Genomic DNA, 16,566 nt, shown 5'->3' on the forward strand with positions numbered 1-16,566 from the left:
AAAATGTAATAAGCTAAAATATATGTAATAGAAGATCATGCAATATTCCAAAGTAATAAAATTAAGATAATGTAAACGCTAGCTAGCTGTAATTATTATTAATTTAGTAGCCTTCAACCTTGCAGACGTAAACAAAACATGTGGCATATTTATTTCTTGAGAAAGTATGAGGAGCCAATGGAATATTTATACAATGTGGACAATAGAGATTTAGAGAGTATTAGAGATATAATCATTAGTGTTATCTTTTCCCATTAGCTGAAGCTTTTGGGATGAGTGGTATCATGCATGGTATTAGAGTGCTAGATCCGAAAGGTCAAGACTTTGAATCTTGGTGAACTCCAAAATTAGTTTAAATTTTTAGAAAGATGTTTATTAATTATCGCTAGTACTCGGATGGTTATTCTAGATAGTACGGGAGATGTTCATTTTGTAACTTAATAGCCCATTGTATACATTGTACAAATAATCCATTGTCTCCCTAACGGGATCCTTTCTTCTTTTATCTTAACGTCAACCTTTCACAATATATTATTTAATTTTAACTAAGTTGCATCCACACCTAGAAAATTAAATGCACACACAATATGTGCCAATATAGATAAATTGGCATTAGGCTGTGTTTGGAGAGACACACACTTGAGTCCAAAAGAACAAGAAAATTTTTAGATATCCAAGTAATAATAATGGAAGCTGTGGCACAGAAACTGGAGCAGCCTTTAATGGTGAATGATTATCATCGAAAGGAAGTGGTGTTTGGAGATGAAAAGGCTCAATCGCAGTTTACTATTAACACTAATCTTATTACTGCTGCTGATGAACTTCATGCCGGTAATAAAGCTTCTTCTAATATCTTCATCTGCTTCTTATTATTATATTATATATGCAGACCGTAAAAAATTAAGTGTAATTGTTTTTATATAAAATTATTAATTAAAATAATTTAATAATATATTTGATTAAATTATTATTTAAGAGTTTTTAATTAAAAATTTTATATAAAAATAATTATATGTAAGTCTTTATTATACATAAATTTTTTATTTATTTTGAATATTTTTAAGATAATAAAAATTAAATTATATATATTATAAAAATTCTAATACTACCTTATAAAGTCATTTATCCTAAAAATTTGGATAGTTAACGAAAGGTACACTCTTATAAAAAAATCCGAAGATTTGCATGCTTATGAATAATGTATGTTAGAGCATTTCATTTCATATAATAATAATAATAATAATAATAATAATAATTTTAGATTGATAATATCATTCTCTTTTAATTATATTTTTTTATTTTTTCAAAAATTACTCGTAATTCTTATTTTTGTATTTAAATATATGCAAATAATAATAATAGTAATTCAAAAATGTGAGAATTAACTAAATCAAATTAAAGCTATATATTTTCTTTTTTCACAGTAATGTCACCTGCATATATAATATAATGTATTAAGTATTTTTTTTTTTCTTTTTACCCATATTCTACCAATCCAACTAGGAAACAAAACCATAAAATTAAATCTAATAGGATGATTTTTGGGATGTCATATTCAAATTATATATCATATTATTATAGGACAAGAAGAACAAAATTTTTCTCATAAAAAATGAAAAAGAACATATAAATGAAGGATTTTTACTGTTGACAATTATTTATATACACAAACATATCATACAGTGAAAATTCAAGTGTAGTCAATTTTATGTAAAGTTGATAATTGAGAGTCAGTTAAATGATTTGACTAATTTAACGGCACTGGAATTTTCACCATATTATATATATAATATTGTTCCTGAGTTGATGAATTTTTTACTTAATTAATTTGTTCATGTAATTAATGAACAGGTTCTGCGACTGATTACAACACAAACGACTTTGGTCCAATATTAATACAAGAGGTTCTCAAAGGAACATACCACCACCACCAAGATGAGAAGGGTATTTCTGGAACAAAGGAAAAAAATTGGTTACCATTTCTGATTCTTCTTCTTCTTCTCATGAAGTGAATAATCCCCAGAAAGCATTGGAAGAAGAAGAACCAATAGGGGTAGTAATTTCAACGACGGAAGAAATAAGAGAAATATATCTGAAGAAGATATATATTATGCCACCAAACCATGAATTCTATTGCCCTAATTGTAACGTTTGCATTGAAAAAGTGGTTTTATGCAAAAGTCGAAAAGAAACAGATTCTCCACAATTTACTCAACAACAAGAACCTTCAATCAGATGCTCTGCATGCTTCGGTTTCCTCATTGAAAAGGGTACTTATTAATTATTTTCACTTTATTTTACTTCTAATTTTTGCATATAGCTGTAATAATTTAATTTTGATACACTTTTAATATGTGTATGATCATTCTAAAAAAATAAATATATATAATTTTACGATAGTATAAAAGGTTTTACAGTGTCAACGAATTAAAGTTATACATACGGGTGGAAATTTAGATAAAGTCGATTTCACGTGAAGTTGATACCTGAGATTCGTTAGATGATTTAATTGATTTGACTAAATTTTCATCCAATGACTCTCAGGTATCAACTTCACGTGAAATCCACTTCACCTGAGTTTTCACCATATATTTATCAAATTAGTCATGTGTTACTTTACACCTTTTTAATATATATATATATATATATATATATATATATATATATAATGCAAATAATTAATTTAATGCATATAATATTAACCATATTAAGTGTATAAATTATATAACACCTTTTATTTGTGAAAAATAGAATAAACTCGTAAATTGGATTTTAGTGATTTTTGTGTAAAAAAATTTCTTTGTTATTTACGAAGTAGTAACCATGTAAATTATTATAAGATAAAATAATTTCTTAATATTTGAATATGTCATTTTTTTTAATTTTAAAAAAATAGCTAATTTAAAAAATGGTTTTCTTTTGTACATGAGAGGATTAATATGTCCCTTACTAATGAATTTTGGGAAACTGTTCCCAATTTATGGATAAGTTAATAAAAAATGATAAAATATGATAATATTTTTATATAAATAATTTAATTAATATGTGATTTAAGAATACATAATAAAATTATTAATTAAATTTTAATAAAAATAGAAAATTCAAATTTATTAAATAAAAAATTAAAATTTTTTTGTTAATAACAATTTTAGTATGTATTTTAAAAGTACATATCAACTAAATCATTATATTAATATGAAATAACATATCACACAAGGAAGGTAGGCATCAGACTTGGACATAATATATAAACTGATAACTAATAAGTATCGTAATCTTAGAAAAAAAATTATATAATTTTACCCATTGACTTAATTTATTTCTATATGCATGGTCAATTAACCTAAAAAGTCATATTCACATACATAATATTTTCGTTATGGTTGCATTTCTTTTCATTTTTCTTTTTCTGGAGGCGCTTATGATTGTTAATTTGTCGCTTAGTGTGTTATTTTCTTCTTATCTTTTGGCTATCTTATTTGTATTCGAAAGTATCGTTGAATTCAACTTACAAATTTAAAATATATATTAAAATATTAAATATATATAATATTTAATTTTTTATATTTCTTTTCCCATATTTATATATGTGTGAGATATTTTTCAATTTAGTAGCTAGCTTTCTAGATCCAGACTTTAATTAAGTTCTTAATTTCTTTAATTTTGAACAGGTAGAGAGTGGTTTTCTGGTTCCTACCAATTAGTGCTCCAGCCCCAGGTAACTGTTGTGATAAACACAATAGATATAGATGTCCATTAATATCATGGCTAGATAACTCAGTTCTTATTTTATCAAGAAAGAATGTACATTAATGAAAGTTGAAAATTTTCCTTCATTATGCCTATAAAAGGAGGTTAAGCCTCCGTCAATATTACACACAGCAATAACAAATACTTCTCTTTCTCTTTCTCTTTACAACAATAAAATTATCTTCTCTCTTTATACACTATTAATAATTTCTCTTTATCTATCTTTATTTTTTGGTGACTCTTTATCTATCTTTATGTTACTGCATATAAATATATAAAGTATTTTATCAAGTTACTTATATTAATATTAGAGTCTTCTATTTACATTTTATTTTATATTACCTCTTCCTTATTTATTTATTTAGTTATTTTATAACACGTTATCAGCACGAGACTCTGATCAAATTTTTAGGAAGACTCAGAGAATGGCAAGGATATGTAATGAAGATGTATGCCTTGTGGATAGTGCAAGTTCGCACACTATTCTCAAAAGTGATATATATTTTACCCATCTTGTGCCAAAAGATGAATATGTTAATACTATTATTGGCTCAGGCAATGTGATAGAAGGCTTCGGAAGAGCTATAATTTTGTTTCCTGGAGGAACAAAATTAATAATAAATAATGCACTGTTGTCTACCAAGTCTCGTAGAAACTTGTTGAGCTTTAAAGATATTCGCCGAAATGGATATCATGTTGAGACAATGAATGAGAAAAATCATGAGTATTTATGTATCACAACTCATGATTCAAATAAGAAAGTTATATTAGAAAAATTACCCTCACTTTCATCTGGGTTGTATTATACGAAGATTAGTGCAATTGAATCACATGCCATTATAAACCAGAAGTTTATTAGCCCAAATGAGTTCATAACTTGGCACGACCGATTGGGTCATCCGAGAACAACCATGATGAGGAAAATTATTGAAAACTCTCATGGACATTCACTAAAGAACCAGAAGATTCTTAAAACTAGTGAATTTTGTTGTGCTACGTGTTCTCAGGGAAAGTTAATTTTAAGGCCATCATCAGTAAAGATTGGATTTGAGTCCCCTGAATTCCTAGAAAGGATTCAAGGTGATATATGTGGACCTATTCATCCACCATGTGGATCTTTTAGATATTTTATGGTCTTAATAGACGCATCTTCGAGATGGTCACATGTGTGCTTATTATCTTCTCGCAACCTGGCGTTTGAGAGATTACTGGCTCAAATTATTCGATTAAAAGCACAATTTCCAGAAAATCCAATCAAAGCAATTCGTCTTGATAATGCTGGTGAATTTACTTCCCAAGCTTTTGATGCTTATTGTATGGCTAATGGAATAAGTGTTGAACATCCAGTAGCTTATGTTCACACACAAAATGGGTTAGCAGAATCACTTATTAAGTGCCTCCAATTAATTGCTAGACCCTTGCTTATGAGAACAAATCTCCCAACCTCGGTTTGGGGGCATGCAGTTTTACATGCCGCAGCACTTATTCATTTGAGGCCAACGAGTTATCATCAATTCTCTCCTATGCAATTAGCTTTTGGCCAGCAGCCAAATGTTTCCCATTTAAGAATATTTGGGTGTGCAATATATGTTCCCATTGCACCACCTAATCACACCAAAATGGGACTCCAAAGAAAATTGGGGATATATGTTGGATATGATTCTCCCTCTATAGTGAGGTATCTTGAGATACAAACTGGTGATGTGTTTAAAGCCCGGTTTGCAGATTGTCATTTTGATGAATCAAAATTTTCAACATTAGGGGGAGAGAATAAGCTTCCTGAAAAGGAACTTAATTGGAATGCATCATCATTGATGCATTTAGATCCTCGATCAGGGCAATGTGAACTAGAAGTTCAAAAGATTATACATTTGCAAAGAATAGCAAATGAATTGCCTGATGCATTTTCTGATACAAAGAGGATTACCAAGTCGTATATACCAGCGGAAAATGCTCCAATTCGAATTGATGTCCCAGTTGGACAAATTGCCACTGAAGCAAATACACGCCAGAAGCGCGGCAGGCCTGTCGGTTCCAAAGATAAAAATCCTCGAAAGAGAAAAAAGGTAAATATTCCTATGGAAAAAGACATAGTAAAGACACCTGCAGTTGTCCAAAATTCTGATATAACGCCAGAAGACGTCCAGATACCTGAAAATTGTGAAAATGACGAGATCTCGATAAATTATGTCTTTACAGGAGAGAAATGGGACCGAAATAAGACAATTGTCAATGAAATATTTGCATATAATGTGGCATTAGATATCATGCATGAAAGTAAGGATCTTGAGCCAAGATCAGTCGAAGAATGTCGACAAAGGAATGATTGGCCAAAATGGAAAGAAGCCATGAAGGCTGAATTAGACTCACTTGCAAAACGTGAAGTCTTTGGACCTGTAGTCCGTACACCTGAAGATGTAAAACCTGTTGGATATAAGTGGGTATTTGTGAGAAAACGAAATGAGAAAATGAAGTTGTGCGCTATAAAGCCCGACTTGTGGCACAAGGTTTTTCACAAAGGCCCGGTATAGATTATGAAGAAACGTATTCCCCTGTAGTAGATGCGATAACATTGCGATATTTGGTCAGTTTATCTGCATATCATAAACTGCATATGCATTTAATGGATGTGGTAACAGCCTATTTATACGGCTCATTAGATCGGGATATCTATATGAAAGTCCCTGAAGGACTAAAGATATCTAAACCATCTAGTGAATATTCGCAAGGGTTATACTCAGTCAAATTGCAAAGATCTTTATATGGTCTAAAGCAATCTGGACGAATGTGGTATAATCGTCTTACTGAGTATCTGGCCAAAAACGGATTCAAGAATGATGATATCTGCCCATGTGTTTTCATAAAGAAAACTACATCTGGGTTTATTATAATTGCTGTGTACGTTGATGATTTAAATATCATTGGGACTCCTGAAGAGATTCCAACAATTATAAAAACTTTAAAAGAAGAGTTTGAGATGAAAGATCTTAGAAGAACTAAATTTTGTCTCGGCCTGCAGATCGAGCATATAAAAAGTGGGATTTTTATTCATCAAACAACATACAGAGAAAAGATCTTGAAGAGATTTTATATGGATAAGTCACATCCATTAAGTACACCAATGATCGTAAGATCTTTGGATGTGGAAAAGGATCAATTCCGTCCCAAAGAAGAGAATGAAGATATCCTTGGTCCTGAAGTACCATATCTTAGTGCCATTGGAGCACTAATGTATCTTGCTAATAATACACGACCCGATATATCATTTGCTGTGAATTTACTAGCAAGATATAGTTCCTCTCCATCCAGAAGACATTGGAGTGGAATCAAACAAATCTTTCGATATCTTCATGGGACGGTTGATATGGGATTGTTTTATCCCTATGGATCCAAGTCACAACTAGTTGGCTATGCAGATGCCGGATACTTGTCTGATCCACATAAAGGGAGATCTCAAACAGGATACCTGTTTACATATGGTGGAACAGCTATATCATGGAGGTCCACGAAACAGACGATTGCTGCAACATCCTCTAATCATGCCGAAATACTGGTGATTCATGAAGCTAGTCGCGAGTGTTTTTGGCTGAGGAGTCTGATCCAATACATTCTGTCATCATGTGGACTGATTGATCATAAGATAGCTCCAACTATCCTATTTGAAGATAATGCAGCATGTATTGCTCAACTTAAAGGCGGATACATCAAAGGCGATAGAACAAAGCATATTTCTCCCAAATTCTTCTTCACTCATGACCTTCAAAATCAAGGGACAATTGATGTCCAACAGATCCGTTCAAGTGACAATCTGGCAGATTTATTCACAAAGTCACTCCCGAAATCCTCCTTTAAAAGACTGGTACATGAGATTGGGATGCGCCGATTTCGAAACATTAAATAATGTCAGCAAGAGGGGGAGACTGTACTCTTTTTTCCTTGGTCAAGTTTTTTTTCCCATTGGGTTTTTCTTAACAAGGTTTTTAATGAGGCAGTCCCCATCACAAAGGATATTGTACTCTTTTTCCTTCACTAAGGTTTTTTTTCCCACTGAATTTTTCTTTAGTAAGGTTTTAACGAGGCAATAATCCGAAATGGTCATCCAAGGGGGAGTGTTGTGATAAACACAATAGATATGGATGCCCATTAATATCATGGCTGGATGACTCAGTTCTCATTTTACCAAGAAAGAATGTACATTAATAAAGGTTAAAAATTTTCCTTCATTATGCCTATAAAAGGAGGTTAAGCCTCCGTCAATACTACACACAGCAATAACAAATACTTCTCTTTCTCTTTCTCTTTATAACAATAAAATTATCTTCTCTCTTTATACACTATTAATAATTTCTCTTTATCTATCTTTATGTTACTGCATATAAATATATAAAGTATTTTATCAAATTACTTATATTAATATTAGAGTCTTCTATTTACATTTTATTTTATATTACCTCTTCTTTATTTATTTATTTAGTTATTTTATAACAGTAACTTATTTCTTTCATCCAACCAGTTTAATTATTATTTAATTGATCAATTAAATAAACGATGTAAAAATCATTATCATTATTAGAATATTAGTTGTTTGTAGGGCTGTCAAACGGGCTAGTCCGGCCCATTTAGGCCCGACCCGTTAAGCCCGTGGGTTAAACGAGCTGGCCCGTTTAAGCCCACTTTATTCGCGGGCCAGAATTTTCTAGCCCGGACCATTTATGGTCAGCCCGATGGGTTAAACGGGCCAGCCCGTTTATCATTTTATTTTATTTTTTGAAAAATATTTTGACAAAAAATACCACTTTTAAGTCAAAAATCATTAAAAAAGAATATTTTTTTAGTTGATGGGTCGAATTTTCGTGTCGGATCGGAAGAAATATTAGCTAAAAGTACTACTTTTTTTAAAAAAATGTAAAAAAAAAATTAAACGGGCCACCCGTTTAGCCCGCGGGCTAGCCCGTTTAACCCGTCATTTTTTTCGGGTTAATCGGGCTCAGCCCGTTTAGTCCAAAATTTAAACGGGCTTAATTTTAGAGGAAAAGCCCGCCTATTTAAACGGGTAAACGAACTGGCCCGATGGGTTTAGCCCATTTTGACGGCCCTAGTTGTTTGTGGAGTAGTAGCAAGTGGTAAACAGCTGGACTTTTGGTTATAATAAGGACATAATAAGTTTGAATATTAAGAAGCATACTTATTGATTTAAGGGATAACAACTTTGAAAAGTTCTTCCCCTAAGACTGCAAGAATAGTGTATAGGTCTGATAATTTTATTATTTTTCGTCCAAATTATTATTGTCCATTTTACAAAGCTACTCTTATATTATTTGACAATGGCGTCTTATATATGATGATAAACAAAAACCTATTTAATTTCATTAACATGATAATTAATTTAAGGGTATAATTGACTACTTAATAATAAATTATTCTACATCAGATAATTTAAAACAAAATAAATACAAAATAATGATAAGATCGTATTATTTCTTCATTTAATATATATATATATACCCCTGTATCTTATAATTATTAACTAATGATAATTATATTTAGGTAAAATTACATATGTAATTGTCTTTCTATAAAATTAATAGTTAAAATTATTAAATAATTTAATATATTTAATTAAATTATTATTTAATAATTTTTAAATATTAATTTTATATACTAAAATAATTACATTCAAATTTTCACTTTATATTTAATTAGCTTGCATATAACATTCTCTCTAAAAATGTTTATAATACGTGTTTAGAAGAATATTTTCGTCATTTTAGAATAAAAAAGAGTTTATATTAAAAATGATGAAAATAACAAAAATAACGAAAATATCCTTTTGAACACTAATAAATTTATATTAAAATTATGTATGAAGAACTATGTTTTGATTGATCAGGGCCAACTCCAACTCCAACTCCAAAGCCAAACCCAGAAAAAGTTATAACTATTGTTCCAAATGTACCAAGAGGAGGAATAGAGGAGGGTGAGATTATAGCAACTAGAAGAAGGAATAAAGGGTGGGAAGTTCTTAAGAGCTTTGTATATGGTGGTTTGGCTGAATTATTAGCAAGTCTTAGTCTTGTCACTTCTTCAGCCAGTGCTGATGCTAACACATGTATGTACTCATCATCTAATATGTATGCATGCATTCACAGTAACAGCTATGTTACATACTTCACAACAGTGTTGTATTATGTTACCTCTGGAGTGTTGGCATCTGTGCTTACTTATGTTGCTGGTGCACTTGTGAAGAGGCTTGTGGAACAACTTGGCTGGTTTGACACTCACCCTACTATAAATGCCATGTCCTTTCCTATAGGCAAGAATCAAGGAATGAGTTACTACTAGTTTTTTTTTTTTGGATGTCTTTGGATTATATCTTTGAGGGATAAAGATCTTCGGAAGTGAAGAGGTTGGAAAAATAGGAAAGTGAGGAGTTAATCACTTTTAAAAGTTACACATTTCATAAAGTGAAGAGGTTGGAATACACATTTCATAAAAGTTATAAAATTAAGGGTGATTAACCTTTTATTTTACTATTTTACCAACTTTATCGCTCTAGAGTATCTAAATTTATCTGTGACGGAAATAACGACAAAAAATTGTTTGGTTATAAGATGGGAATTTCTGTTTTAAAATGATGTTTTATATTGATTGTACGTAGTAAAATAGTTTTTGAAATTTTAACTGTATTGATTAAGTTTTTGAGATTGACAAAATGTATTATGTTAGTCTCTTAATTCTTTTTTATCAAGTGATTCATTACGCCATTTAAAAATTACTGTGGTATATTTTTTTCTATATCAAAAAAATAATTGATATAATTAGAATCTTAAATAATATTTTAGTATATGTGATTAATCTCAAATTATTTTGGAACATAACTCTAAGATGGGATATAAAAATTTTTTCTTCTATACTTGCTAAAAGTGGGGAAAAAATTATATTTATCTTTTTTGTCTTTGTATTAGAAAAAGAATCCAAAGTTCCAAACATAGCTTAGGAGTTGTTTTTATTGGACAATTTGTTCTCTTGTTCTAGCTTGCTTCATTTGTTGAATTGGAACATTCATGGTTAATTTTGAATTTTCCTCCCCTCCCAAAAGTTTTTGAAGTATGGTGTATGTCTAATGTAATAATGTTGTTTAGTATTGTATCTGTTGGCATATAATAATGGTGGTTTTCTACCTTAGTACATGATTTGAAACTTTAAATTATCAACAATAATGTTATTTGAATGCATGCATTCTTTTTATTTAAATATAAAACATCTCACTCATGAAAGAAAAAGAATTTAAATTAAACGGTTGGTCTTATAACTTTATTAAATTTATAATTAGATGTTGATTTTTTTAATTAAATTTTTATATTATTTTTAATTTTGTAATTAAGTCCTTATCAATATAAAAAATATTAGAATTAATAGAATATTTTTTTACAAATTAAAAATACTTACAATTAAAAATTTAATTAGATTTTTTATCACACATTTTTTTAGAGAAATGTTCTATTAGTTTTAACATTATTGGCTCAAAAAGTACTTAATTACAAAATTAAAAGTAGTGTAGAAATCTAATTGAAATAAAAAATATAAAAATTTAATTGTAAATTTGTTAAAGTTATAAGGACCGGTAGAATAATTAAATAAAAAAAAATGTCTTGTTTCTCCATCGTTTAGAAGGGAGGAAAAAAGTTTATCATCAAATCCACAAATAAGGGTGGGCATAGTTTGGATTTTTATAAATCCAAACTGGATCCACTTCATTATGGTTCATGAAACCAAACCAGAACTAGATTGAAGAGAGAAATCAATTTTAAACTGGTTTAAAAAAATAAAAACCAATTTTAAACCGGTTTTAGAATTTAAATTTGATTTTATTTATAAACCGGTTTTAAATCCGATTTTACTTATAAACCAATTTTAAATTTGTTTTTTTAATCCAAATCTAAATTTTGGTTTTTTTAAATCCAGTTTTAAAATTAGATTTTTTGTTAAAAAATCCAGTTTTAAAACCAATTTTTTAAAACCAGTTTCTTCAACCAAAAATTCAATTTTAAAACTAGTTTTGAAAAATTCAATTTTCAAACAAGATATTTTAACAAAAAATCCACTTTTAAAACCAGTTTTTAGAAATTCAATTTTCAAACCATAATTTTTTTAAAAGTAAAATTAATACTAAAGTCATTTTAAAGTGTATAGGTTCATTACAATTAGAATTTCGTTCTTTATAAATCTAATGACAATAGTTCATCTATATAACATTTAATCATTCTCAAAACATCAAAAGAATACCACTAAAAAATCTCTCTAAAATAACAACCATAAAGTATCAAAAGATGCCAAGTTGACAACAAAATCATCAAATAACCACAACCTTTGAGAAAAATATATCTGCAGATAACAAAATATACCTTTGTCATTTTTAAACAAATCTTTGAATAAAAGTATTAAACCACATGAGAATATTAAGCATATCTAGTCATCATCAAGATTATCAATTGATGCCCCCATGGAACAAGCACTATCATTAGAGAAAAATATATCTGTCAAAGGAATCAAATTAATTATCAAGTCTATATTCAATGACTTTTAATTAGTAACTAATAACTAAATTCTAAAATATAAAATGACAAAAACAAAAATAAAATAAAATGGGATGAAATATGAAAAAAATTCTATACCTTGATCAACTTGTTGAAGAACTTCACCATCATCATCTAAAGCAGAGAAAAGATTTTTCTTAAGCCAATCTCCTGTGCAGACTAAGGCCTTTACCATTCTAGGTGTTAAAGAACTGTAGTATGGATCGATGACTCTTCCTCCAGTACTAAATGCAGACTCCGAAGCTACCGAAGAAACAGGTACAGCCAATACCTCACGAGCCATATTTTCAATAATTGAAAATCGGGTTGAGTTGACCTTCCACCAGTTTAGTATATCAAACTTATGGGAGTATGGCTCGCATTCTTCTTGTAAATATCTATCAAGTTCAGATCTTGTATTTGTTCTATGACCGGTTGCTTGCAGAAAAAAACTCATGCCATGAAGATCGGTATTAATGTTGTTGGCTTGAACTTCGGTATTGCTGATAAAGTAACTTTATGCACTTGGACAACTTTGACTTCAATTCGCCTCCTTTTTCTTCTCCAAATAAGTAATCAAAGAAATAATTGACATACTCAATCTTTTGCATTGGATTAAGTACGATAGCAATCAATAACAACATATTCACCGAATCAGACTAGCCCCAATGATGCGTGAGCATCTTTCTTATCTTTTCCTAGTGAATTTGCACTTAAATTGTTGAGTTTAATCAAGAATTAATTATCTTTTAGCCACTATGGATGCTACTTTGAGTCTTATGCAATTCTGCTTATTTTAGGTAGCATTCAGCTGGATTTGATGGAGTTTCTGTAGCACAAAAATTAAAGGAGAAAACCAGCGAGGAGCGACGCGTGCGCGTACTTGACGTGTGCGCGTGATTTGGAGCTTTCCATGGCGACGCGTGCGCGTGGCTGGCGCGTACGCGTGATTTGAAGATTTGCACGCCGACGCGTGCGCGTACTTGACGCGTACGCGTGACACGCGAAAAAGACTATAGATGCGTACGCGTGACTGATGCGTACGCGTGACATGTGTCACGTGCAGAAAATGCTAGGGGCAATTTTTGGGCTGTTTTTGACCCATTTTCAGCCCAGAAAGCACAGATTAGAGGCTGCAAAGTGAAGGAATCAAGTGGTCCCCATCCATCAATTGAAGACTTGCTGATTGCCATAATTAATTCTTGTTTAAATTTGAATTTTATTTTAAAATAGGAAAAGATATTAGTTAGTTTTAAAAATTAGATTTTAAATTAATTAGGATTAGATATAAAAGAGAAAAGAACTTCTCTTCTAGGATTCTATTCCACATTATTTAACTTTTCATTCCACCTCAGTCCAATTTACAGTTTACCTGAATCTTTATTTTCTCTCTGAACCATGAGCAACTAAACCTCCATTGTTAAGGTTAGGAGCTCTATCTATTGTATGGATTGATACTATTATTTTTCTATTTTAATTCATGCACTGATTTATATTTCAAGAATTGTTTTCGTTCTTTATCTTATGAATTTGGGTGGAACAGAAGTATGACCCTCTTTCTAATTGAGTTCTTGTATAACTTGGAAAAGCTCTTTACTTGAATAATAGCTTGAAAACATATTCTCCTAAATTTCTAATTATCTGGACTTAACGTGATACGTGACATATAATCCTCTTATATTTGGGTAATTAGGATTTTTGTGGCATATAAACTAGAAATTAAACTTCACCATCTAATTGGAATTAAGTGACCAAGGAATTGGCGGTTGATAAATTTTAGAGGAGACTAGAATGGTCTAAGGAATTAGGGTCTAGTCACATATAGTTTGCCATGAATTAAATCTTGCATGATTAAAATAGTTAGTAAGAAAAGTCAATCCGGAAAATAGATATCTCTAAAGCCTTAACTGTTTTCTCCCATATTATTTACATCAATTTACTGCTTGCGTTCTGTTTTCCTAAATTTACTGTTTAATACTTTTGAACACCAAAACACTCTTTTCTATTTGTCTAACTAAGTAAATCATTTAACCATTGTTGCTTAGTCCATCAATCCTCGTGGGATCGACCCTCACTCACCTGAGGTATTACTTGGTACGACCCGGTGCACTTGCTGGTTAGTTTGTGGGTTATAAATTTCGCACCATCCAATACTTCTCATACTTAACCCTCATCCTTTCTGCCATTGACATAGTACTAAAATCAACAGAATCACAAGAATGACGAATAAATCGTCCAATTACAAATACGTCCTTCATATACATATCACTGGTAACATATAAGGTACCAGAAACACGTATAGTGACATTACTGAACACTCGCGAAAATGATACAATAGACTCAGCATACTTCCAGTCTGAATCAGAAGGAACACCTCTCCCTTTTCCTCAATTCATCTCTCCTATATAGGTATTATCTTTCAAAGCAAGCAACTCAAATGTTTTGCGATGCTTCAAAGCTACCTCTAACATTTGATAGGTAGAGTTCCACCTAGTCTCAACATCCATGTAAGGTAAGTCTTTATATTGGATTTTTTCTAGTTCAACACACTTTTGAAACCTACTAGCTCTAGATGGAGAAGATCTAACTTATTTTACTGCACTATGAATTCTCAAGACTGATTCATCAATCTCTTTCAACCATTTTTTTACAATTAAGTTTATAATATGTGCACAACACCTCATATGAATAAATTCCCCATTTAAAATAATGTTATTCCAAGAATTCAATCGCTACTTCAGATATTTAATTGCAACATCATTAGACGAGGCATTATCAATTGTCACACTAAATACCCGATTCAAATTCCAATTATTTAAACAAGATTCAATTGTTGCTCCTATAACCTCTCCTGAATGACTTGTCACTTGACAAAAATTAAGTATTTTTTTTTATGTAATTTCCAATTCAAATCAACAAAGTGTGTTGTCAAACTCATATAAGTAAAATTTTGAATTGAAGTCCAAGTGTCAGTGGTTAGACATACTCTACCACAATTTGCCGAGAGAAAATCTTGCAACTTCATCTTCTCTTCAGCATAAAGAGCTCCAATGTCACGTGCTAATGTAGTCTGTGAAGGAACTTTGAATCTTGCTTGTAGGGCATGCACAAATATTCGAAATTTTGGACTTTCAACGAAACAAAATGGTAGCTCTTCCCTAATAAATATTTTCACAAGTGCCCTTCGAGCCTCCTCTTTGTCAAATTTGGAAGCACCGGGTGAATTTAAAACACTACGCTCATCTATAGTCGGTGTGGTCGTTATTTTTCTTCTTTTGTTCGAATCATTATTAGGATTTTGCTTGCATCTTCTCAAATGATCACCCATTGAGCTGGTTCTATTTCCATATTGTATTAAGCTACCACAATATTTGCATTTAGCCTTCTTCTCAGTAGCATTCTCTACATCAAAATGATCCCAGACAGCTGACCGATTCTTACGAACACCTGACGGTGGAGAAGATAGTTGAGTGCTAATGGACATCCCTGCTACTTCAATATTACTGTTTTCTGTCATCTTGCTCTGCATATAAAGCACGGTGTACATAACTCAAAATTTGGTGCCAAACATGCTAAAATTAACACAAACTAATCCAAAAAAATAGCAGCCAATAAAACTTCAGCATGATTCATAAACTAATCCATGTTCATATATCTCGCAAAGAAAACACGGCCCAAAGAATGACAACGGCAAACAAGAAAGGAGAAAACCGAAGGAGAAAATGCCACAGTTGAAGGAGAAGCGCAACGCCACAGTTGATTTGTGCGTAGTGTGAACTGTGAACTGGTTCACCGAATTAGAATTTTTCCAAATTTAGATCCTAATTCGAATTTGGATCCAGATCTGGATTTAAGTTGGTTAAGTGTTTTGGATTAAAAAACTAAACTATAAAATTGATGCAATGTGGTTTGAATTTTTTTTTTAAAAACTTGTTTTTTTAAAATAGTTTGGTTTTGATTGGGTTTAAAATCCAAGATTTGGATTTTTTTGCCCAACCCTATCCACAAATGCCTGAAGGTTCATGAATTTGTTATAACAGGCAAGCTATGTATGTTTGTTTGTGTGTGTGGCATGAATAAAATTTGCGTTCACTACTAGAAATAGAAATGGAGTGAGTTGATAATTTCTTTTTCTCTGTTTTAAGGTGAAACTAGATAAAATATTAGAAGAGGTCAAAAATATTTACACAATAAAATAAGATTAAAGTAAAATTTTAAGAAAGACTAAATCAAACTTTAC

The 16,566-nt window shown here is 30.8% G+C and overlaps 2 protein-coding genes across 2 annotated transcripts; one reads left to right on the plus strand and one right to left on the minus strand.

The window, feature by feature from the left end:
* The first annotated feature begins 672 nt into the window (after positions 1–672).
* LOC107637951 (uncharacterized) lies at positions 673–10,277 on the plus strand. Its single transcript, XM_088485775.1, has 4 exons — positions 673–831; positions 1,852–2,270; positions 3,672–3,718; positions 9,641–10,277. Exons 1-2 carry the CDS (start codon positions 687–689, stop codon positions 2,010–2,012), a joined length of 306 nt encoding a protein of 101 aa, XP_088341901.1. The 5' UTR covers positions 673–686; the 3' UTR covers positions 2,013–2,270; positions 3,672–3,718; positions 9,641–10,277.
* A 4,912-nt stretch (positions 10,278–15,189) lies between these two features.
* LOC110270755 (zinc finger BED domain-containing protein DAYSLEEPER-like) lies at positions 15,190–15,843 on the minus strand. Its single transcript, XM_021120211.2, has one exon. The coding sequence runs from the start codon at positions 15,841–15,843 to the stop codon at positions 15,190–15,192; it is 654 nt and encodes a 217-aa protein (XP_020975870.2).
* Positions 15,844–16,566: the final 723 nt, after the last annotated feature.

The sequence above is a fragment of the Arachis ipaensis genome, chromosome B4, assembly GCF_059453495.1.
Source record: "Arachis ipaensis isolate K30076 ecotype BB chromosome B4, ASM5945349v1, whole genome shotgun sequence".
Classification (NCBI taxonomy): Eukaryota; Viridiplantae; Streptophyta; class Magnoliopsida; order Fabales; family Fabaceae; genus Arachis; species Arachis ipaensis.